Genomic DNA, 26,382 nt, shown 5'->3' on the forward strand with positions numbered 1-26,382 from the left:
AAAGATCCATGCTGCATCTCTAATGTCTGAGGAAATATAGATTAAAGAGAAAACCAAGGGCTAATTAGGATCCATGCTGCATCTCTAATGTCTGAGGAAATATGGATTAAAGAGAAAACCAAGGGCTAATTAGGATCCATGCTGCATCTCTAATGCCTGAGGAAAAACAGATTAAAGAGAAAACCAAGGGCTAATTAGGATCCATGCTGCATCTCTAATGTTTGAGGAAATATAGATTAAAGTGAAAACCAAGGGCTAATAAAGATCCATGCTGCATCTCTAATGTCTGAGGAAATATGGATTAAACAGAAAACCAAGGACTAATTAGGATCCATGCTGCATCTCTAATGTCTGAGGAAATATAGATTAAAGAGAAAACCAAGGGCTAATAAAGATCCATGCTGCATCTCTAATGTCTGAGGAAATATAGATTAAAGAGAAAACCAAGGGCTAATAAAGATCCATGCTGCATATAGTTCTTGCATATGTAACTGTTCATATATAAGTGTTACACAATCCTTCTGTTTCCTAAGATGCCTTTAGTATCACTATTCACTTCATATTACAATCTAGTATAAGTTTGCATCTTTACTGTAGAATAAATCTATATGGCAATAATAAACATAATTGTATATTCTGTGTTATTACAGTTGTGTTGGAAAGGTAACAATGCTTCAATGCATGTCATGTGATACAAATATATAGTACAGCTTTGACTGTAACCATTAAATAGTGGCTCAGTCATGCCAATGATACTGCAATTACTAAATTATAGACTCATTATGACTGATACCAACTGACCTTATTACTGCTGACATTCTTTGTAAGTTCTTTTATTACTTGTAATAACCTTTCACTCTCCATTGTACATGCTACAACAGCAAACAAATGAGATGCATTCTCTCTCATTTCTTCACGACTTGAATGCATCAGACCCTGGTGTAGAGAATATTATAAGAAAATTGAATGTACAAAGGTGTACCAATTGTATTTCTTAAAATTGTGTTACAGACACCAGAGGGGGAAACTTTCAAATTTACCAACCTGCACTATTTAACATTATTTTTGAATATTTCTGTTTCCATTCCAGGTAAGCACAAATCATTTTATTGAGTAGAAGGGGGCAATGACAACATCCAACATAATATCAGTGTCTTTTTTAATCACTTTCAACTGGATCAGAGAAGCCTGATATATATTCAGAGTGAGAATCTAATATATCAGCTACCAATTGAACATGTGTAGCTTCTACTGCAACCCAGTACCAAGCCGTTTCACATATAATGGCACAATTTTGTCACACACTTTATTTTCTAGTGTGTCTTCATGCTCCCTTGTCAATATTCAATCCCTGAAAATCAACTCAATATACATGAAGTATACATGAAGTTTTACATGAAGTAGCATTTTGATTTACTAATAATAAATAGAAATAAAGATGCAACTTTGACGTTTGTTTTGTCTAGAGTTTGTAAACAAAGCTCAGTGACACTTGTGTGTACACTTGCATGAAGTGAAAGTGTGCACATATACAAAAATGACGTTTTATTAATTAACAAGGTATGCATGGCACAGTCGCAGTTAGTTATTAAATTTAAGATATATAGTTTTGTTTTTGGTAATATAGCTGGAATATGATTTTTTAACATTAAAATGATTGACATTTGTATCTGATCGTCAAACAAGTACTTGTACATTTTTGTCCATATTGAGAGTTATTGCTCTGGAACAGCAATCAAAACCAGCCATTTTGAATACATGTATATATATAACATGATGTATAATGAATATATAAAATTTGAATATAATCAGTCAAAGCATTTAAGAGATATGGCTCTAGAACCCCAATCATTAAAGCAAAATGGCCATCAGTCATCCATTTTGAATTCAATCTGAAAAATAAAATGATGAGCATCCGGAACCTGTCTAATGTACGTACCAAGTTTGTAAGAAATCCATCCATAAATGCCAGAAATGCTTGATATATGATGATTTTTTAGCACAAAAATTACAACCATTCGGGCATTTTGAATAGGATCCAATATATTTGTTTATCTATGACATGATGTATAATGAATATTTAAAATTTGAACATAATCAGTCAAAACAAGTCGGAGATATGGGTCTACAAGCCCATTCATTAAAACAAAATGGCCGCCAGACAGCCATTTTGAATCCGATCTGAAAAATATATGATGTGAATCAGGAACCTGTCTAATATATGTACCAAGTTTGAACGAAATCCATCCATAAATGCCAGAAATGCTTGATATTTGATGATTTTTTAGCACAAAATGGCCACCATTTGGCCATTTTGAATAGGATCGTCAAACCAATATATCTGTCTATCTATGACATCATGTATAATGATTATTTAAAATTTGAATATAATCAGTGAAAACAAGTCAGAGACATGACACGAGAGCCACATTCTTATCTGGAAAACAAAATTATTTACATCAAGGTCCCATAACATCTCATGTATATACCAAGTTTGAACAAAATCCAACTGTAAACAGCCGAGAAATGCTTGATTTTTAGGATTTGTTGGCACAAAAATGGCCGCCATTCGGCCATCTTGAATCAGATCAGGAAACAAAATGATGTGCATCAAGGTCCTATAATGTCTAATGTATATACTAAGTTTGAACAAAATCCATCTGTAAACAGCCGAGAAATGCTTGATTTTGATCATTTTTTAGCACAAAAATGGCCGCCATTCGGCCATCTTGAATCAGATCGTGAAACAAATTGACGTGCATATGTATAATATCATGTATGACGTATGTGTGAAGTTTGATTGTAATTGATCCAGGCATTTCTAAGATACAGGTCTGGACGCACGCACGGATGCACGCACAGACGCACGCACGCACATAGGTCAAAACATAAGTCTCCGTTTTCGGACTGCGTTCGAACGGGGACTAATGAAATGTACATTCCCATTTTGCTCTTATGTCCGGATCAACCTTCATAGATTTACACTACAGCAGTGGTAGTGCAAAGTTGCACATCGCAACATTTATGCAAATACGTTTGAAGTATGTGAATCATTCCGTGATCGTACTGCCAACATTCATAAAATACGTTTGAAATGTAGACCTAGATATACACAGATAATTAGTATTTCACTGATTAGTAACGTCACTGGAATTAAAAATCACCAGACACTGGCATTTTGTCTATAACTGTGATAATCTTTGTCTGAATTTAAAACACAGCCATCACCCACTGTGATAACAACAATTGAGTTGATATTTTGATGTGCGGCATACATCAGAGCTACATGTATGCATAGTCACTTGAACACTGATATTTTAATGAAAACTCGATATTCAATTGGCCATATTTATCTAACGAAGATGGAAACAGATTTATTAATATATATAATGCTTCACATCCCACCCATTCTTGTTGGGACTCTACTAGTTAGTTGTCCACAAGTGACATCTGTAATGTAAAATGCCACCAATTACACATAAACAATAAGGTGGTCACACCTTGGTCGAGGTGTTAATTAGGCCGCAAGACTTCAATTTACAAGTAAACTATCTCAAGCATTCCATCGTTTGGGTCCACGATTACTTTTGAAAGTGAGTGTACGCTCAACTTGTTTCTTCATGAAAACTGAGACGGACAGTAACAGATAACTATTGTTTACTTTTTCCCCCTGCGAACTTTATTTATTGGACATCCCTTATTTCCGGAGATTTCCGAAGACGTTCGGGTCGGACTCGGGGTGTTATGTTCATGAGTGGCGCCATATTTGTTTTGGTGAGTTGTGTTAATATTTCCGTGTTGTTCTTGGTATTACTGACTTATTAGTTACCGCACTCAACTACCACATAGAGACCTATTTACATACATGCACCTTACCTTAATCCACTCCAGCTTGTCAACAATCTGAGAAGCTAGTTTACCAGAAGCCACAGCAATGATTTCTAACAAGCAATACATAGATACATGTCCATGTGATGTAGCCAGCAGCTTTGTAGTCATATCTATATATGTCTGTATGGCACTGTGATCTTTGCTAGTCTTCAGTAACTTAGTCACATACTGACTAATAGCAGGTGCATGCTCTATAGTTGGATTACTGAGATCTGATTCTAGGGATAGTCCTGAATCATGGGCCAGACACATACGCATGTACAGTAATACCTGTAAATACAATGTTTACACCATGAGTAATTAATAAAAAAGTATCATTACATGGAATATTAAAATGTTGGCACTTTCCCATTGATATCACAAGCATTGCCATAATTTCTGAAAATAAGCATCAAGATAAAATCAAAGAAAGCTTAGAAAGAACTCCCATGTGCTGAGAGTATTGGAGACACATTAAATATAATTCGAAATTACTTAGCTGAAAACTAATTATGCAAATCAGAAAATTAATATGACCAGATTTGAGTGTAAAACTAATGAGGTCTGCGCAATGTAACAGAAAATCTATGTCTCCAAGTTTAATTGAAATGTGATTAGAACCAAAAAATTATGAATTATTATGCTTATTAGGGAATTAATATGAACAGATTTTTACCCCAAACTAATTAGGTTTGTACATTGTCCTAGAGCATCTTTGTACTAAGTTTCATTGAAATGGAATAATTAGTACCGTGAAAACTCCAAAATTTCGACCCCTCTAAAAATTCGATTGGCTATTTATTTGCCGGGTTTCGGTGTTTTATTTACCTCCAAATTTTCGACTCCACTAAAAATTGCCGACTCATTCTTATTCGAAAATTGCGACCAGTTTTAGTTTTCCCCCAAACGAAAAAAAAAACCGATGTGAGCGTTCAAACGGGACCTTCCTCGAAGGCATGAATCCGGGTTTCTGATTGACTGAGAGATTTTTATTTTATTGGTAACGAAAATATATTCTAAATAAACGAAGTTTCAAATAAAAACGAACACAAAAATCTCGGCATGCTGCGTTTCTGAATTGTTGATTATTACTGTACTCAGTAGTGATTATAATAATGTACACAAAATAAATTTGTTGAATGGTTATGAAATACAAATAAAAGTCAACTAAGTTTCATCGTAAGCGAATGATTCCGGTCTCGTATAAACGTTTGATGCTGTAGGATATCCGCCATGTTCTCTTAGGTCAAATAGGTCAAATCGCTAATTAACCAATCAAAAAGCTGGATGATGCCAACGTGTTCAAATTACCATAGCTTATTTAAATATGTTAATGTTATTGAACGCAATGCGAAGAGATTGATGTTGTAGTACGATATTTTGGCTTGGATTTTGATGCGAAAACGGCATGATTTTTTTTTAAATAAAAAAATTAGTTGTTTTTAAAAAATAAACTGGTCATCTGAAGAATAATTTAACATTGTTCACAGTGATAACAGCTCATTCTCGAAAGGAAGCTTACCCGCTCACGCTAGTCACGATAAAAATCATACACGTGTACTCTTGAATAGACAGACGTCAATGACTACGGTAAAACTTAGACTCTATTTTAGCCGGCAGGATTGATTGAAATGTCCGAAAAATGACGCCAAAATACACCTTAAAAGTCCCATTTTATTTTCTTAAATCCCATTTTATTTTTTAATCCAAGGGCGAATTTACGGCAGAATTTGGTCCCTCAAATAAGGGACACGTGAGCTTTGATTCTAACCGGATACATTGCACTGGGTCGGGGAGATAGTTTGCTAAACTTCCATGTATCTTTTGTCCAATGGGTACCTGTACTTCGAACATTCGTAAGTTTTCCTAGGTAGTGCGAGACAGCTTTGTCTTTTGACTTATTAGTTTTGTGCTGACCTCTTCTGCGCGTCTTGATGTTTTGTTTTGCTTGTCATAATAACTCACTGATTGATGACTTTGTTTAGATTTTGAGTTACAACTCGGCCACGACTCTAAAAACATGTCACATTTCTAACGCCAATTATTTAAAACCGGTCGAAATTTTGGAGTTTTTACGGTACTTTAGATATCAGTGTGAAAGCTTAAAATTGGTTAATTATGCAAATTAGGTAATTAATATGTACAGATTGTAACCCACAATTATTCAGGTCTGTCTATTGTCCTACAGCATCCATGTACATTCATTGATATGTGATGTATAGTACCTGAGATATCAGTGTGAAAGTTGGTTAATTATGCAAATTAGGTGATTAATATGCACAAATATTTACCGGAAACTAATTGGGTCTGCATAATTCTAGATTCATTGAAATGTAAATGATTAGTACTTTAGATATCAGTAGAAAAGCTGAAAATTAATTATGCAAATTAGGTAATTAATATGCACAATTATTTACCCTAAAACTAATCAGGTCTCTGCATAGTCCTAAAGGATCTATGTACCAAGTTTCATTGAAATGCGATGATTAGTACTTGAGATACCCATGGAAAAGCTGAAAATTAACTAATTATGCAAATTAGAAGATTAATATGCACAAATATTTATCGAAAACAATCAATCTCTGCATAGTCCTTGAGTATGTAAGTACCAAGTTTCATTGAAATGTAATGCTAACTACTTATATCAAATGCTGAAAATTAATTAATTATGCAAATTAGGTAATTAATATGTACTGATATTACCATAAAAACTATCAGGTCTGTGCAGTGTCGTATGACATCTATGTACCAAGTTTCATTTGAAATGTGATGATTAGTACTTGAGATATCAGTGGAAAAACCGAAAATTGACTAATCATTATGCAAATTAGGTAATTAGTATCCACGGATTATTACCAAAAACTAATCAAAACCTAGCATTAGTTCAGAGCATCTATGTACCAAGTTTCATCAAAATCCAATGAGTGGTTGTTTAGATATCAGTGGAACAGTCATGGAACCACTAAAAAATAGCTAATTATCATGTAAATTAGGTAATTAATATGCACGGATTTTTACCAAAAATTAATCAAATCTGCGCATATGTTCAGAGCATCTATGTACCAAGTTTCATCAAAATCCAATGAGTGGTTCTTTAGATATCAGTGGAACAGTCATAGAACAGCTAAAAATTAGCTAATTATCATGCAAATTAGGTAATTAACGAGCATGGATTTTTACCAAAACCTAATCAAATCTGCGCATTGGCCCAGAGCATCTATGCACCAAGTTTCATCAAAAACCGATGTATGGTTCTTGAGATAGCAGTGGAACAGTCGGACACACATACACACATACACACACACATACACACATACACACATACACACATACACACATACACACATACAGACACACATACAGACACACATACAGACACACTAACTGCAAAGACTCCCATTTTGTGCTTCGCACATGGGAGTCAACAAAGGCATCATTGTCAGATGTATACATAGTAAAAATTTAAGCAGATTCAAGTCACTTATTTTTTTCTTTCTCAAGACAAGGATTGTGAAAAGGAATTGTCCACAATGTTGACTCTTGTAGAATGTGACTGCAATAACCTTCATGTCATAAAAATGTACAGTACACAGTAGTGAACACTTCATGTTTGTTCTGGTGTGGTGTGGTATATCAAATTCACAGAATTAAGAACACAAACTCACCTCATTGTAAGTAGTTGGGTTAAAAGGTAAACTGGTGGTCCCTACAACATATCTGGACTGACTTTTCAATCGTTGACTAGACTGAAAAAACAATATACAGATTGACAAACAGGAATCCCTGTTTAAACAAAATTGGTCAAGCCTGTCAAAGAAACAGTTGAGGAAAAATAAAACAAGATGCTGGTGTTCATTAAATTTCATCAAAACTAAAAAAACAATTGAAAAGAATATGAAAACCAGTATGTCTTGACTGTCTTCAAATTTCAACTAAATTGGTCAGTGTATGAGAAATGAATAAGACAATAAATAGAACCAATTATGCCACAAGTCAAATCAACATGCATATGAATCATCATTAGAGTAATATTAACATATAGGCTTGCATAAATTACATAAAATTGCATACATGTTTTTTCCATGGTCAAAATAAAAGCAATCAAAGAAAACTTAGAAAGAACTCCCATGTGCTGAGAGTATTGGAGTCACATTAAAAATTAAATTCAAAATTACTTGAACTTGAGATATTGATGGAAACACAGAAAACTAATTATGCAAATAAGGTAATTAATATGAACATATTTAAGTGTAAAACTAATAAGGTCTGCACAATGTACCAATTTCATTGATATGTGATTAGAAAGAAAAAATATTAATTATTATGCTAATTAGAGAATTAATATGAACAGATTTTAACCCAAAATTAATCAGGCTGTCTATTGTCTTTGAGCATTTATGTACCAAGTTTTATTCAAATGGGATGATCAATACTTGAGATATCAGTATTAATTAATTATGTTAATTAGGTGATTAATAAGCATAAATATTTAACAAAAACTAATATGGTGTATAGTCCTAAGTTCATTGAAATGTGATGGGTACTCTTTTAAATATTTTCTAAAATCCAATGAGTGCAACAGCCATAAAACATCAAAAAATTAACTAATTATGCAAATTAGGTAATTAATATGAACAATTATTTATCCCAAAATTAATCAGGTCTCTGCATAGTCCTAGAAGATCTATGTCGCAAGTCTCATTGAAATGTGATGATTAGTACTTAGATATCAGGTGAAAAGCTGAAAATTAACTAATTATGCTAATAAGGTGATTAATATGCACAAATATTTACCCCAAAACTGATTAGGTCTCTTCACAGTCCTCAAGTAACTATGTACCAAGTTTCATTGAAACGTGATCATTACTAGTCAAAATATCAAAAGCTGAAAATTAATTAATTATGCAAATTAGGTAATTAATATGTACTGATATTACCCTAAAAACTATCAGGTCTGTGCAGTGTCATATGACATCTATGCACCAAGTTTTATTGAAATATTATGATTAGTACTTGAGATATCAGTGGAAAAGTCGAAAATTTATTAATCATTATGCAAATTATGTAATTAATATAAACACATTTTTACCTAAAACTAATCAAATCTGCGCATTAGTTCAGAGCATCCATGTGCCAAGTTTCATCAAAATCCAATGAGTGGTTCTTCAGATATCAGTGGAACAGTCATGGAACAGCTAAAAATCAGCCAATTATCATGCAAATTAGGTAATTAATATTCATGGATTTTTACCAAAACCTAATCAACTCTGCGCATTATCCCAGAGCATCTATGTACCAAGTTTCACCAAAATTTGATTAGTGGTTCTTGATATAACGGTGGAACAAAAAAAGTGACATACATACAGACATACATACATACAGACACATACAGACACATACAGACAGGGTAGCTGCAAAGACTCCCTTTTGTGCTTCGCACACGGGAGTCAAAAATGGTATGACTTGTTTCTGTACCATGCATATGTATATATTGGTTAACAAACAAATATGCCTATGTATACCCTTATGACTTGTCATTGTACTCGAGACATTCAGAAATTAGTCGAGGAATGAACCTAAAAATGATGTCATGGCAAGTACATGAACTACACGCATTACTCTGTCCATACCTTCATTGTTGAAAGTACAAATCTTACTCTGGTTGCTAAGGACAAATTACTTTCTCACCTTATCCTGGATGTACTCAGTTAATTCTGTAAAAGAAGGAAATGGTTTCCAATCCTTGATGTTCCCATCCTCTGGTTTAGAAGGATTTCTCAGTGCTTTTGTGGCCTCAGAATGCACATCTTCTTTGCTGTAAAAGCCAAATCAGTTACAATTATTTTTTAATGGTAATGTAAAAAAATTAAAATTTTTATCATTCTGAAGGTTTATATTGATATTTGAGATTTCAATAATTATTATTATATATTTTCATGGAATGTTGTGTTAGTTGACATGTTTTTCAAAATTTATTTTTAATTCTTGGGTGTATTATTCAAAGTATTTTCAAAGTATATTCAAAGTATATTCAAAGTATATTCAAAGTATTTTTCTTTGAGTTTATGAAAGAGTCACATGAAGATTGTTGGACTCCAATTCAATTCAATTCAATTCAATTCAATTCAGTTTAGTTTACTCTGTCTTGACTGTAAACTTTAATAAAACATATTATTGACTAATTCATCTTGAGCTTAAATGAATCTAGATAATTTATTCTTTCTTTCCTCACATGACATATATACTTACACATCTCCAGTTGCCAATAGAAGTGCATATCTTGATGGTATGTGACTAGGAGGGAATACAGAGATAGCATACTGTACTGCTATCACCCTAGCTTGAGCTTCATTCTATAACAAATAAATCAAACTTTAATTTGATAGTAGCGTAATTTTTGTAACAATTTCTGAAAAGTTTCAACTATATCCATAAATGCATACAAATATTCAATCAACAATATTCACTCAGCAGTTACCATGATACAGAGATGTATTTTTACTTTCAATAATTGAAATGTAGGTGATCCCAAAAATACTGGAAAGCCACTAATATCTAAAAAGCCAAAAACAAACAAGTATTTTATTAAAAGTAGGTTTGGCTCTTTTCTACATCACTGCACATGGCACCTATCTTCTAACTGTTGATAGAGGGCACTTTTCATTAGTGCTAAAAATTGTAATCCCAAGCTGATGAGATATTTAAACTAAATTTGTCTAACTCACAAATCACAAAAGTGTTTGGTGTGAATGACATAAACCAAATGCAAGTACTATGTATAGTGATAGCTTAAGAAGTACTTATGATATGAACAAAGCTTATTTTTGACAGGACATTTAAAATAAATGAAATACCATATTTGCTCAATTAGGGAGGTGTTTCTATGGTCAAATTGAGTAATATTTTAATGATTGAACAGCAATTTTTGGTTTATATGTGCTTCCATTTGAACATGCATTTAATAAAGCAAATACAGTTTATATGTTTTATATTGAAATCACTGTCATACTCATACAAACAAACCTTACATTTTCTATGTTACTCATTATCAATGCCTCCATTAATTTGAGATTAGGTCCTTCTAAGTTCTTTAATGCTGGTGACATCATAGATAGAGCCTCTTGTACATGTAATCGGGTGTCTTTATCTTCCTAGCAAATTAAAAAATTATGTAAACATCAACACATGAGTCCTTAATATGTTTTAAACACTACTCAAATTATGAAATACTTATATAATTTATACTTAACATACCCGGTACTGAGTAAAAAATACTTCTATTTATATGCATTCATGTGTAAAAGTTAAATTAATAGTCTGCATATTTTTCATAATTGTTTAGCATATATAATTAGTCAATATGAAATATATTTTTAAAAATGGTTCATCATGAAGCAGAATTCTACTTCATCACATTCAGGTCAAATCTCTGAGGTTTTCAAATCTTTATTTATTTCTTACCTTGCACATTGCATCAAAAAACTGTTGAACCATACCAATATCTTTTGCTACAAGACTAGGAACTCTCCTGCAATCAAGATATTAGCATTAGTCACAAAGCTGAATATTGCTGACTATTATGGAGTACAGTTAGTGTGCTGTTGATTAAAGCAGACAACTTACAAATTGAATATTACCCTTTATTCTGTCACCATCAAATACTAGTAATTGCTAAGAACAGTACAATAAATTCACATGGTTTTACAGGACTGAAAATTATACAAAATTACTTGCAATGGTCAAATGCTTTGTCGAAACCAATGCTGTGAGCAAATAATCAAGCAAGTTTGCTAAATTGCTGCCCAAATACTTTTGAAACCTGCTATAATATATAATACAACTTTCAATACATTTGTAATTAGTTAATTAAACTTTGTCCAAATAATGACATACAAGGCATAGAATCCAGGGGCTGAATCCTATTAGGTATACATTGATTAACCCTTTGCCCCCCAATGCGGCCATATACGGCCGCTTATTTCTGACCAAAGATAACCCAATCCGGCCGTAAAAGGCCACCCGTTAATGCGCTGTCAAAATCCCAATGCGGCCGTAAACGGCCGGTATTTCATAGATTGAAACAGAAGTTGATTCTGATCTCCCATGATCTTTGCATGAAAAAATAAATTGTTGATGAAAATAATTAGAAATACAGGTACGTTCAGACTGAAAATTATATACGAATTGTCCTCGTACTTTTCTTGTACAACGGGTTTTTCGGACGGTGTTTGTGAAGAGCTGTGACAATTTGCATAAATAAACAAACACAGCGGCATGTTTGGTGAAAGTTCATTTATTCTACCGCAGTTTTTATCCAAAATAAACGCATAATAAATATAAAATTTATATTCATCTGAACTGGAAACATTATTTAAATAAATTACCTATATAAAATGTTGTTTTTCCTTGTTGGCGAGTTTTTAATGTCGAAAAATCAGACTGTCATCGCAATCAGTCTTGCGTGCCAGCAGAGGTCAACACGTGAAAATTGCCGTAGTCGCTGGTTCCGTAAAAAAGGCATCCCAGTTTCGTTGCTATTTTTCACTGCAAGTCCTTATTTCGGCCTCTGTTGTTTTTCCACTGGATATCCATGTATTTTTTTCATTCACAGTGTTCAAATATCGCTTTAAAATGGGGGTTTTAAACGGGAATATCCAATGACCTCTGTAGGCCAAACGACACTGTCATCAATTACCGTTGGTTTGAATATTTAAACACAATCACTGTGTCGTTGCCCCGGTAATTCCCGCCCTACTGTTCCATATGTATATTCCTAATAAAGAATCCTGCCAAATAAGGAATACTTCTTCCGAATATATGAATAAATTACACACTAATTTGACTGTGGCGGGAATATGCAAGGTTTTTCAGTGGTTGACAGACACGATCATTCAGTTGACCTCCACTGCGTATTTGCATTTGTTTGTAAACACAGCTGACTTGTAATCAAACGAATTAAATTCCTGTCGAGTATTTTTGGATTTTTTATGCAATTATTCACAACTATTTGTGTGATACGTTTAAAGTTTTAACTCAGTGATGAATTTCCAAACTGTGAGCGAACAGCAGACTACGGGCCCCAGTACCGGGATGCAACAACAACCGGCCGACTCGGAGCTGTCATCGCAAACTGATCGTGACGCAATTCTGAGATTTTTCGATGAGTCTGATTCAGACACTGAGTTTGAAGGCTTTACAGTGGAAGAAATAGACGAAGGGAGATTGAGATGTGAATTGCTATGCCAAAATACCAACTGTGGCAGTGGCAGTGACATCGGTACTAATGAACTGTTAGACTTGTTGAATGCCAATGCCGACAGTGACTCGGACTCTGATGCCGATGACATCGCCAATACACCAAACATCTGGTCAAATGAAAGGACCGACGTGAACATTCCAGCACATGACGACCAGTTTTCAGGACCAAGACATGGTGTTGGTTTCGACGGGGAACCACTGGATTTTTTTAAATTATATTTTACGGACGATTTTTTTGGATTTGTTGGTCGGGGAAACAAATAAATACGCTAGACCATGGTTTATAGTTCCATGGCTAGACATAGACAGGAAGTTACCGGGCGCGTAGACCGGCATTGGTATGAAACGGACAGAGATGAAATGAGTGCCTATTTCGGTGTTATCATAAATTAGAAACCAAGTGAATTGTAAATAAAATGTGTGTTTTTTTTTTAAATGAAATGAAACTACAGTGTCCTAGTCTTCTTTTCCCTGTGTACATGTCAACCTACCTGGCTCACACTGAATTGGTAAAAAGTTTTGGGTAATGGGAGTACAAATATGCAAATTAGTAATGGGCCCTGCAACATTGTTGCAACAAAGTATCTATGGTGTGCAAAGGGTTAACACATGCACTACTATGACAGTACTTACCTAGCCAATTTTCCGACAGCGACATATGCAAGTCCTCGTAACTGACTATTCTGAAATACAAAAGCAATGTACATAAGTACATTTATATAATGAAATAGACAATAAAAATCTTCAGAATGCATGAAATAGCAGCGAAGAAAATTGTCTTAGATATAAGCACCACTGTAAGAATGCCAGAATGCTGGCTCAGTCCACTGTATGGATACCAGCATGCTGGCTCAGCCCATAGTATGGATACTAGCATGCTGGCTCAGCCCATAGTATGAATACCAGCATGCTGGCTCAGCCCATTGTATGGATATCAGCATGCTGGCTTAGCCCACTGTATAAATACCAGCATGCTGGCTCAGCCCACTGCATAAATACCAGCATGCTGGCTCAGCCCACTGTACAAATACCAGCATGCTGGCTCAGTCCACTGTATGGATACCAGCATGCTGGCTCAGCCCATAGTATGAATACCAGCATGCTGGCTCAGCCAACTGTATGGATACCAGCATGCTGGCTCAGCCCATTGTATGGACACCAACATGATGGCTCAGCCCATTGTATGGACACCAACATGATGGCTCAGCCCACTGTATAAATACCAGCATGCTGGCTCAGCCCACTGTATGGATACCAGCATGCTACCTCAGCCTACTGTATGAATACCAGCATGCTGGCTCAGCCCATTGTATGGACACCAGCATGCTGGCTCAGCCCACTGTATAAATACCAGCATGCTGTCTCAGCCCACTGTATGGATACCAGCATGCTGGCTTAGCACACTGTATGGAAACCAGCATGCTGGCTCAGCCTACTGTATGGATAATAGCATGCTGGCTTAGCCTACTATATGGATACCAGCATGCTGGCTCAGCCTACTGTATGAATACCAGCATGCTGGCTCAGCCCACTGTATGGATACCAGCATGCTGCCTCAGCCCACTGTATGGATACCAGCATGCTGCCTCAGCCCACTATATGGATACCAGCATGCTGGCTCAGCCTACTGAATGGATACATGTACCAGCATGCTGGCTCAGCCTATTATATGGATACCAGCATGCTGGCTCAGCCCACTGTATGGATACCAGCATGCTGGCTCAGCCTACCGTATGAATACCAGCATGCTGGCTTAGCCCATTGTATGGATACCAGCATGCTGGCTCAGCCTACTGTATGAATACCAGCATGCTGGCTCAGCCCACTGTATAAATACCAGCATGCTGGGGCAGCCTACTGTATGAATACCAGCATGCTGGCTCAGCCTACTGTATGGATACATGTACCAGCATGCTGGCTCAGCCTACTGTATGGATACATGTACCAGCATGCTGGCTCAGCCTACTGTATGAATACCAGCATGCTGGCTCAGCCTACTGTATGGATACCAGCATGCTGGCTCAGCCCATTGTATGGACACCAGCATGCTGGCTCAGCCCATTGTATGGACACCAGCATGCTGGCTCAGCCTACTGTATGGATACCAGCATGCTGGCTTAGCCTACTATATGGATACCAGCATGCTGGCTCAGCCCATTGTATGAATACCAGCATGCTGGCTCAGCCCATTGTATGGACACCAGCATGCTGGCTTAGCCTACTGTATGGAAAGCAGCATGCTGGCTCAGCCTACTGTATGGATACCAGCATGCTGGCTCAGCCTACTGTATGAATACCAGCATGCTGGCTCAGCCCATTGTATGTACACCAGCATGCTGGCTCAGCCTACTATATGGATACCAGCATGCAGGCTCAGCCTACTGTATGGATACCAGCATGCTGGCTCAGCGTACTGTATGGATACCAGCATGCTGGCTCAGCCTACTGTATGGATACAAGCATGCTGGCTCAGCCTACTGTATGAATACCAGCATGCTGGCTTAGCCCACTATATGGATACATGTACCAGCATGCTGCCTCACCCTACTGTATGGATACATGTACCAGCATGCTGGCTCAGCCCATTGTATGGGTAGCAGCATGCTGGCTCAGCCTACTGTATGAATAGCAGCATGCTGGCTCAGCCCATTGTATGGATACCAGCATGCTGGCTCAGCCTACTGTATGAATACCAGCATGCTGGCTCAGCCCACTGTATAAATACCAGCATGCTGGGGCAGCCTACTGTATGAATACCAGCATGCTGGCTCAGCCCACTGTATGAATACCAGCATGCTGGCTCAGCCTACTGTATGGATACCAGCATGCTGGCTCAGCCCATTGTATGGACACCAGCATGCTGGCTCAGCCCATTGTATGGACACCAGCATGCTGGCTCAGCCTACTGTATGGATACAGCATGCTAGCTCAGCCTACTGTATGAATACCAACATGATGGCTCAGCCCACTGTATAAATACCAGCATGCTGGCTCAGCCCACTGTATGGATACCAGCATGCTACCTCAGCCTACTGTATGAATACCAGCATGCTGGCTCAGCCCATTGTATGGACACCAGCATGCTGGCTCAGCCCACTGTATAAATACCAGCATGCTGTCTCAGCCCACTGTATGGATACCAGCATGCTGGCTTAGCACACTGTATGGATACCAGCATGCTGGCTCAGCCTACTGTATGGATAATAGCATGCTGGCTTAGCCTACTATATGGATACCAGCATGCTGGCTCAGCCTACTGTATGAATACCAGCATGCTGGCTCAGCCCACTGTATGGATACCAGCATGCTGCCTCAGCCCACTGTATGGATACCAGCATGCTGCCTCAGCCCACTATATGGATACCAGCATGCTGGCTCAGCCCACTGTATGGATACCAGCATGCTGGCTCAGCCCACTGTATGGATACCAGCATGCTGGCTCAGCCTACTGAATGGATACATGTACCAGCATGCTGGCTCAGCCTACTATATGGATACCAGCATGCTGGCTCAGCCCACTGTATGGATACCAGCATGCTGGCTCAGCCTACCGTATGAATACCAGCATGCTGGCTTAGCCCATTGTATGGATACCAGCATGCTGGCTCAGCCTACTGTATGAATACCAGCATGCTGGCTCAGCCCACTGTATAAATACCAGCATGCTGGGGCAGCCTACTGTATGAATACCAGCATGCTGGCTCAGCCTACTGTATGGATACATGTACCAGCATGCTGGCTCAGCCTACTGTATGGATACATGTACCAGCATGCTGGCTCAGCCTACTGTATGAATACCAGCATGCTGGCTCAGCCTACTGTATGGATACCAGCATGCTGGCTCAGCCCATTGTATGGACACCAGCATGCTGGCTCAGCCCATTGTATGGACACCAGCATGCTGGCTCAGCCTACTGTATGGATACCAGCATGCTGGCTTAGCCTACTATATGGATACCAGCATGCTGGCTCAGCCCATTGTATGAATACCAGCATGCTGGCTCAGCCCATTGTATGGACACCAGCATGCTGGCTTAGCCTACTGTATGGAAAGCAGCATGCTGGCTCAGCCTACTGTATGGATACCAGCATGCTGGCTCAGCCTACTGTATGAATACCAGCATGCTGGCTCAGCCCATTGTATGTACACCAGCATGCTGGCTCAGCCTACTATATGGATACCAGCATGCAGGCTCAGCCTACTGTATGGATACCAGCATGCTGGCTCAGCGTACTGTATGGATACCAGCATGCTGGCTCAGCCTACTGTATGGATACAAGCATGCTGGCTCAGCCTACTGTATGAATACCAGCATGCTGGCTTAGCCCACTATATGGATACATGTACCAGCATGCTGCCTCACCCTACTGTATGGATACATGTACCAGCATGCTGGCTCAGCCCATTGTATGGGTAGCAGCATGCTGGCTCAGCCTACTGTATGAATAGCAGCATGCTGGCTCAGCCCATTGTATGGATACCAGCATGCTGGCTCAGCCTACTGTATGAATACCAGCATGCTGGCTCAGCCCACTGTATAAATACCAGCATGCTGGGGCAGCCTACTGTATGAATACCAGCATGCTGGCTCAGCCCACTGTATGAATACCAGCATGCTGGCTCAGCCTACTGTATGGATACCAGCATGCTGGCTCAGCCCATTGTATGGACACCAGCATGCTGGCTCAGCCCATTGTATGGACACCAGCATGCTGGCTCAGCCTACTGTATGGATACAGCATGCTAGCTCAGCCTACTGTATGAATACCAGCATGCTGGCTTAGCCCACTGTATGGATACCAGCATGCTGGCTCAGCCAACTGTATGAATACCAGCATGCTGGCTCAGCCCATTGTATGAATACCAGCATGCTGGCTCAGCCAACTGTATGAATACCAGCATGCTGGCTCAGCCCATTGTATGGACACCAGCATGCTGGCTCAGCCTACTGTATGAATACCAGCATGCTGGCTCAGCCTACTGTATGGATACATGTACCAGCATGCTGGCTCAGCCTACTGTATGGATACATGTACTAGCATGCTGGCTCAGCCTACTGTATGAATACCAGCATGCTGGCGCAGCCTACTGTATGGATACCAGCATGCTGGCTCAGCCCATTGTATGGACACCAGCATGCTGGCTCAGCCCATTGTATGGACACCAGCATGCTGGCTCAGCTTACTGTATGGATACCAGCATGCTGGCTTAGCCTACTATATGGATACCAGCATGCTGGCTCAGCCCATTGTATGAATACCAGCATGCTGGCTCAGCCCATTGTATGGACACCAGCATGCTGGCTTAGCCTACTGTATGAATACCAGCATGCTGGCTCAGCCTACTATATGGATACCAGCATGCTGGCTCAGCCTACTGTATGGATACCAGCATGCTGGCTCAACCTACTGTATGGATACCAGCATGCTGGCTCAGCCTACTGTATGGATACAAGCATGCTGGCTCAGCCTACTGTATGAATATCAGCATGCTGGCTTAGCCCACTGTATGGATACATGTACCAGCATGCTGCCTCACCCTACTGTATGGATACATGTACCAGCATGCTGGCTCAGCCCATTGTATGGGTAGCAGCATGCTGGCTCAGCCTACTGTATGGATAGCAGCATGCTGGCTCAGCCCATTGTTTGGATACCAGCATGCTGGCTCAGCCCACTGTATGAATACCAGCATGCTGGCTCAGCCTACTGTATGAATAAAGCATGCTGGCTCAGCCTACTGTATGAATACCAGCATGCTGGCTCAGCCCACTGTATGGATACCAGCATGCTGGCTCAGCCCACTGTATGGATACCAGCATGCTGGCTCAGCCAACTGTATGAATATCAGCATGCTGGCTCAGCCCATTGTATGGACACCAGCATGCTGGCTCAGTCTACTATATGGATACCAGCATGCTGGCTCAGCCTACTGTATGGATACATGTATCAGCATGCTGACACAGCCTGCTGTATGGATACATGTACCAGCATGCTGGCACAGTCTACTATATGGATACCAGCATGCTGGCTCAGCCTACTATATGGATACCAGCATGCTGACTCAGCCCACTGTATGGATACTAGCATGCTGGCTCAGCCAACTGTATGAATACCAGCATGCTGGCTCAGCCCACTGTATGGACACCAGCATGCTGGTTCAGACCAATTTATGAACACTTTATGGATTTTATCAATGGCACCCTATCCACAGAAATAAATCTTTGATAATAATAAAAAAAATGCTCGAGCCAACAGTGGCATTTCCCAACATCATAACAAAGAAATATACCAGGTAAACTAAATATTTCACATGAAGTGCAATGTCGCTGTGAAACGTGATTACAATCAGCCAAAGAATGACATGGACATGGCAAAAGAAGAGCATCCATTGTGAGCATCCATTTATTTTAATGATTTTTTAAAGATTGAAACAGCCGCCATTTGGCCATATGATGTACAGGAAAACCTGTCACAATCAATAAATTTGTAATCAGAAAAGCGAAAAAAAACCTAGGTGCTTCAAAAATATTGACCGAAAAAGTCTGCCAGTGTATTGGAATTTCAAAAAGAAAGCCTGGATGACAAGTGTTTTATTTGAGGAATATCCTCGTGATCTAAACAGCCTGATGCGTCATAGACAAGGTTTTAATTTTTTTTTCTCGACAATGCCACCTCAAACTGCCCAAACATTTGGCTGCCTAACATCACATTGAAGTTTTCCCCTGCCAATACAATGTCTGTGCTACAACCGCTTGAACAAAGAATTATTCAATACATGTATTTAAGAATGAATACCAGCATGCAACAAAAAACTTTTATACGCTCGGTTATTGCAAAGATTGACACCACATTAAGTGACAGCGAAGTAGCTGATAAAGTTAGAATGTAATCGGCCCAGGCATGTCTAAGATATAGGTTGGTCCGGAAGGAGAGATGCACGCACAGTTGTACAGACGTACACACAGTCCTTGAGCAACTAATTTATATTTCTACAGTATATTCCACCATTAAAGTGTTATTCATTGAGTGTTTTGGTTGCACAGATTCATTATATTGAGTCCAAATCATATATCATTATTATCTGTCTTTACATAGATGTACACACAATAGCTTAGCTACTATTTCCATTTCTTGTAAAGTGAGTGGAGTGATGTGATGTGATGTGATGTACTAGTAACTAACTCACCTCTTTAGCCTCTGCAATAAGTTTCATCATACCAAGTAAGAGCACTGGTCCCATTGGTGTTACCTTGGCATCAGTGCAGCTGACACACACATGGTGTACAAACTGTACTGCATTTATACGCAACTTAGCATTGGTATTAGTACCAAATAAACAATCAAAAATAATCTGAAAGAAACAGCATTCAGCTATTACTAGAAAACCTAGAAATGTTACGAGGGCTAGGGTTAGGGCTTGACACAGTGACAACAGACAACTCACTTGTCTTAACAGGTTATTATTTAAAGTCAACATAAATTTCTGACAAGTACTCACACATTGATGTTCACTGCATGTGGTAGTAGTTGATTACCGACTGAATTCAAATCCCACAAAAAATTAGGATTATTTTTTTGGAAAAGTCACATTTATTTCAAATATATACTCACCTGTATACATGAAGGAAACTCATCAGCTACAGCACGTGATTTCATTAAGAATGGAAACAGTTTCATTCTGATTCTGGTGCTGGCAGGCATTCGTCTGTCTTCTGGTTTTATCTGGAGATTCTGAAAATTCAAAGAATGACATAGAAATTTAATTGATATTGTACATTTGTTTTATTAAGCAGATCAACACAGGTGTTGATAGGTATATCAGTAACTTAATTAAAACAATGGCTAGATACTTCTAGCAAATTAAGTAGGAAAGCTGTTTTGGGATCAGAGGTAAAATACTTTGCAAAGGTATTCAGGAACAGTTAATAGTCAGGTATTGATATCTACTAAATCTCATCTTAATATTTAGATAATAAAGGGTCTTGGAGGAAAGAGAATCAGGGTTAACATAAATTAGTACTTGAATTGTTGATCAGTCTTAAAGAAAATGTATGATACAGAGTTTGATTAAACTGAGCTTGTTAATTGCTGAGAAATTGTTGTGGTACATGTATTACTAAGCTAGCAAAGTGAACACTCACCTGCCCCTTGACAACTACAGATCCTTGGAATATACTGTACATCTTTTTTATTATCACAATATCATTCCAATCAATACCACTGCAACAAATAGATATGCCAATTAGATTAATAATGCCACTAAGGGTCCATGAATTATTAAAACTGACACACTGACACAGAAATGTAAGTCATTTGAATTCCCGAATTACTGTCAGATGCAATACAAAACCTACCCAGCAATGGACTATGGTAGGACAAAAATATAAAAAGTCAAAAGAGCATCCGTAGACATGCAACCCGGAAAAAATCCGGGGCATATTTTAAACAGTATTTTAAAGATAGCGAAGTGAGTATGGGTGGGTACAAACAAGAGCAGCTCGAAGAACTATTTACCAGATTCTGCCATAAATTTGCCCTGGGCCGTTAAACGGCAGATTGGGTTTAAAAAAAAAAAATTTCGTCAGTTTTTTAAGGTGATATTGTAATCTTTCCGGATGGCTAAAAGCTTTACCGTAGTCATTGATGCCTATTCAAGAGTATGTTTAGTTATTGTTTGTTTGTTCCTATTAATATCTTTTTAATTTTTTTTATTACTTCCTTATTAGTGTATTAATACTGTATACTTTTACTATTATCTGTAACTATTGCCACTCCCTCCGGGGAGTAAGTGTTAATAAAATAAAAATTGTGTCACGTGTGAATGGGTAAGCTTCGTTTCGACAATGAGCTATTATCACTGTAAATAATGTTAAAATTATTCTTCAAATGCTCTGGTTATTTTTTGAAAAAGATACATTTTTTTTATTTAATTCCGCTTTCCCATCAAAATCCAAGCCAAAAAATCATACAACAACATCGACAAATCTCTTCCGTGTTGCGTTCAATAACATTAGCATATTTAAATCAGCAATGATATCATCCATCATTTTAATTACTAATTAGTGATTTGACCAGGTCAAAGAACACCATCCCAAGTCAAAACATGGCGGATAATCATTTCTACAGCATCGATCGTTTAAAATGGGATCGGAATCATTCACTCACAATCAAATAAGTTGAAATTTATTTTTACAAATTTAATAATTTGTGCACATCATTATATTCACTACTGAGTAATAATCAACAATTGTGAAACGCAGCATGACCGGATTGCGCTACCGCAATCATTTGCTGCTAGTACTAAGCAAAGGGAGAAAATGGACTGAAATAGAGGATGACATGTATGCATTTGACAGAGTAAGAGTTTTTCTACTCCCAAAATACCGCAAAAAACATAAAAATATTTCACTATAGCCAAAGATAATTTGCATGCTTGTTATTCTTGCTCAGGCAGAATAGTGTGCAAATTTTCAGAGGCTGGTACGAGTTAGTTGAAAGATGATGGCAGTTTTATTTCAGGGGAACTTTTACGTTGCGAGTTGGAACGTTCAAAACCTGTTCTACCTTCAGGTTCATTGACCCCAGGTCACACGATATGCGCAGGCACACAAACAATGAGCATGCAAACACTATCAATTCGGGAACCAGGAATAAGGGAGAAGTTGGTCAAAGTTAATTTTGCATTGTTTGTGTCAAAATTTTAAAAAGAAACAAAACACAGACTAGAAATGGATATGAATGAGTGTAAACATAATAAATGTTATACAAAGAACAAGCAATATACAAGTTTAGTAAAAATGCTGAACTAGTACATTGTATATGACATGTATCGTCACAATCAGCATGAATGAATGAGAAATACCTAGTGAAATGCATTCTGGGTAATATGGTGTCAGACACCAGAGGAGGGTACTATGTACTTAAATTAGTCTGAGAGAGAAACCAAGCAAAATTATGATACACACAGTCTGAAAGCGAGAACATATTTACCTTTGCATACTCTTTAACTGTAAATCAGCAGCAGTAGCAACACTATATCTAGAATCAGAACTACCAACTATAAGATGACAAACTACATCTTGTGGTGGTAAAATATCAGCACCAAGAAAACCAATCACACCAACTTTATTCTGCAAGAATAACATTATTTAGCAACATCAACTACACATTTGAGTGGAATGTGTATTAAACAGTTTTTTAGCCAGACACACATTTATTTAATTCTAAGAAGTGGATGTGTAGAGCAGTTAATCAATATCCAACTTTAATATGTGAAGGAAACAAGTTTCAAAAATCACAAAAAAATATGACTAACAAAGACATTACAATGTTGTGTAAAATCAATGAGAAAGAATTGTCAGTGACACTTTTAGAGTATTACATGCTATATTTAATGATGTTGGACAAATAAACCAATTATTATACATCTATTACACAACAATAGAATTTATCTGTATGTAAAACATTGCATGGACACATCACATTTAAACACTATCAGTGAGTAAAGAAAACTAAATACAGACACTGAACGCAAATGATCACACAGTCAAAAAACCTTCTTTATTGCCATTTTGGGATGTTATCTTCATTAAATTATTACTACAAGCAGGAAATAAATGATATGCCACCAAATGAATGATAGTTTTTTTGGATTATCACAATACCTTTTCAATATGTTCCGGATTAGGAATAGTATCTCCTAGTAGTTGTTTGACATTATTCTGACTGAGTCCAGGAACAGTAGTAGCAGTAGAAGCAGCTGGAGCAGAACTTGGTCTAGATCTACTCTGTCCCCCTACAGCTCCTGGAGGCTCAGGTGCAGCAGCAGTAGTTGGTCTATCCTGGGGTGTTGAACTGAAACAAAACAAGCACAATTTTCCTGTAGATGTAGATGTGTACATGTATCAAATTTGCTATATTAGAAATGCATATTTTAACACATACAGTACAGCTATCGCGGAAGGTTTGGCGTTTGGCTTCATTGTGGCCTCAGCATCGCATCATTGTGGCATCAGCTTCACGTCATTGAAAATTGAAGCTGTGTTTGCCGCACTTATTTTGTGGCATGATCGTGGCCTCAGCTTCACAGTCTCATGGCATCAACATGGCATCAGCTTTAAAGTATTGTGGCATCAGTATGACCTCATTATTTGCACACAGAAAGGCAGTAAAGAAAAACAAATGTACAGAAGATCAAAATGTAATCGATCCTCAAGATCGAGCTTGGTACAATCAGTACAGCGCACCTTACTAAACTTGGCGTGATCATGGGGGTGACAGTATTTCTTTGCAAAAAAAACAGAAGACATCGCTTCAGTAGGACTTTTTATTTAAATCACAATGAGGTAACAGTGTCGTTGAGAACTAGATGCAACAAAAGAAAGCTGGTTGCCATGACACTAACTTTTGATGGCACCACTAGCCAATGGTAGCTATGGAGTTTCATAACACAGTTGTTACTTTGTACTAAACCTGGTCAAAGTAATTCACATCCGTTTTGTTTACCAGATTTACTCCAGTGTAGTTTCAAATATAAAACAAGCCATGCATGGCACAGTCCCTGTAGGAGCCCGTAAATTTGAACATAATCATTCAAAGCAAGTCAGAGATATGGCACTAGAACTATAATTCATTAAAACAAAACGGCCACCAGTCGGCCACTTTGAATCTTATCTGAAAAACAAAATGATGTGCATCAAGGTCCTATAATGTGTAACGGATATACCAATTTTGAACAAAATCCATCTGTAAACAGCCGAAAAAATGCTTGATTTTGATGATATTTTAGCACAAAAATGGCCACCATTTGGTCATTTTTTATATCTGTATATCGTTGACATGATCTATAATAAATATTTAAAATTTGAACATAATCAGTCAAAGCAAGTCAGAGATCTGGCACTAGAACCACATTCATTAAAACAAAACGGCCACCAGTCGGCCACTTTGAATCTTATCTGAAAAACAAAATGATGTGCATCAAGGCCCTATAATGTGTAACGTATATACCAATTTTGAACAAAATCCATCTGTAAACAGCCGAAAAAATGCTTGATTTTGATGATTTTTAGCACAAAAATGGCCGCCATTCAGCCATCTTGAATCAGATCATATGTATAATATCATGTATGATGTATGTGTGAAGTTTGATTGTAATTGGTCTAAGCATTTCTAAGATACAGGTCCGGATGCACGCACTAAGCAGGGAACTAAAAAACATAGTAAGATGCCATTATGTTTTTAAAAACTTGCCAATCGAAATTTTAGAAACCAACACTCGATCTTCCTCCTCCAATCATTTAGATGAATAGAACTTGCATATAAGACAGCAAAGAGTATCTATAGGTGTGTGTATGCATATACGGCTAACTGTGATACTTCTCAGCATTGTTTACATATGTAAATTACTTCTTTGTTTCATGAAGATGCTGATGCTACATTGTCACCATAATGAGGCCACAATGAAGCAAAGCGATAACTGCCTCAACTTTTTGTTTATGTGAAGCTGAAGCCATACCAATGCCATAATGATGCAATGCTGATACCAAGCTGAAGTGAGGCCAAAGCTTACATGATACTGTACTGTATATCAAATCTGTGAATTATCACAGTGCATCTACACAGCCACACTAATAGACAGGCAGGGTTACGACGAAGACTCCCATTGTGTTTGTGCTTCACACACAGGAGTCAATAACAGTCAATAACAACCAATTTTAGAAAATCTACGATTTATATGAACTGATAACATCCATTTAATTTACATTGGCACATGAAAGCATATGCATTAATTTGGTTGGAGATGAAAATTCTCCCACTCTTGTCTGAATTTGAATATATTTGAAAAAAAACATAGCCAAATTTCTTGTAAAAAGTTATGAGCTATATGTATCTGTATCTGAATAATCAGTAGTTTGAGTACAATACATACCTAAATGTATACGGTAATAGTAAATAATCCATCATAAAATTCAGCAGCATTTTCACAGTTGCTGGTTTCTCACTGAGACCAAACATACACTTTCTTTTATCAGCATCAGGTGGGTATTGGACCTTGTACAGAGCAGGTATCAATAACTGCAACAAACTATATGCAAATATGCTATAAGTCACCTTTATCTCAATAGAAGACAATGTGAAGAATGATAATGCAAAGAAGAAAAGGAGGTGGTCTGGATTGCTGCACTACTTTTATTAGTTTTTTTATATCATCAAAGAAGTACCCCGGTAGGAGTACCATAAGTCAATTTA

At 37.7% G+C, this 26,382-nt stretch overlaps 1 protein-coding gene across 1 annotated transcript in view; it reads right to left on the bottom strand.

Moving 5' to 3' along the window:
• Nucleotides 1–26,382, bottom strand: part of LOC102802068 (proteasome adapter and scaffold protein ECM29-like) — an 80,994-nt gene that overhangs the window by 40,596 nt on the left and 14,016 nt on the right. The window contains exons 6-19 of the mRNA XM_085503042.1: nt 26,063–26,218; nt 23,796–23,985; nt 23,122–23,261; nt 21,273–21,351; nt 20,743–20,862; nt 20,318–20,482; nt 13,762–13,811; nt 11,332–11,398; nt 10,899–11,021; nt 10,120–10,223; nt 9,559–9,685; nt 7,536–7,616; nt 3,877–4,161; nt 802–936 (exon numbers count right to left, since the gene is read on the bottom strand). Coding sequence (XP_085359168.1) covers nt 802–936; nt 3,877–4,161; nt 7,536–7,616; nt 9,559–9,685; nt 10,120–10,223; nt 10,899–11,021; nt 11,332–11,398; nt 13,762–13,811; nt 20,318–20,482; nt 20,743–20,862; nt 21,273–21,351; nt 23,122–23,261; nt 23,796–23,985; nt 26,063–26,218 — 1,822 coding nt within the window. The remainder of the gene's footprint in view (nt 1–801; nt 937–3,876; nt 4,162–7,535; nt 7,617–9,558; nt 9,686–10,119; nt 10,224–10,898; nt 11,022–11,331; nt 11,399–13,761; nt 13,812–20,317; nt 20,483–20,742; nt 20,863–21,272; nt 21,352–23,121; nt 23,262–23,795; nt 23,986–26,062; nt 26,219–26,382) is intronic.

This window comes from Saccoglossus kowalevskii, chromosome 9, assembly GCF_978046115.1.
Source record: "Saccoglossus kowalevskii chromosome 9, keSacKowa6.1, whole genome shotgun sequence".
NCBI classification, from domain to species: domain Eukaryota; kingdom Metazoa; phylum Hemichordata; class Enteropneusta; family Harrimaniidae; genus Saccoglossus; species Saccoglossus kowalevskii.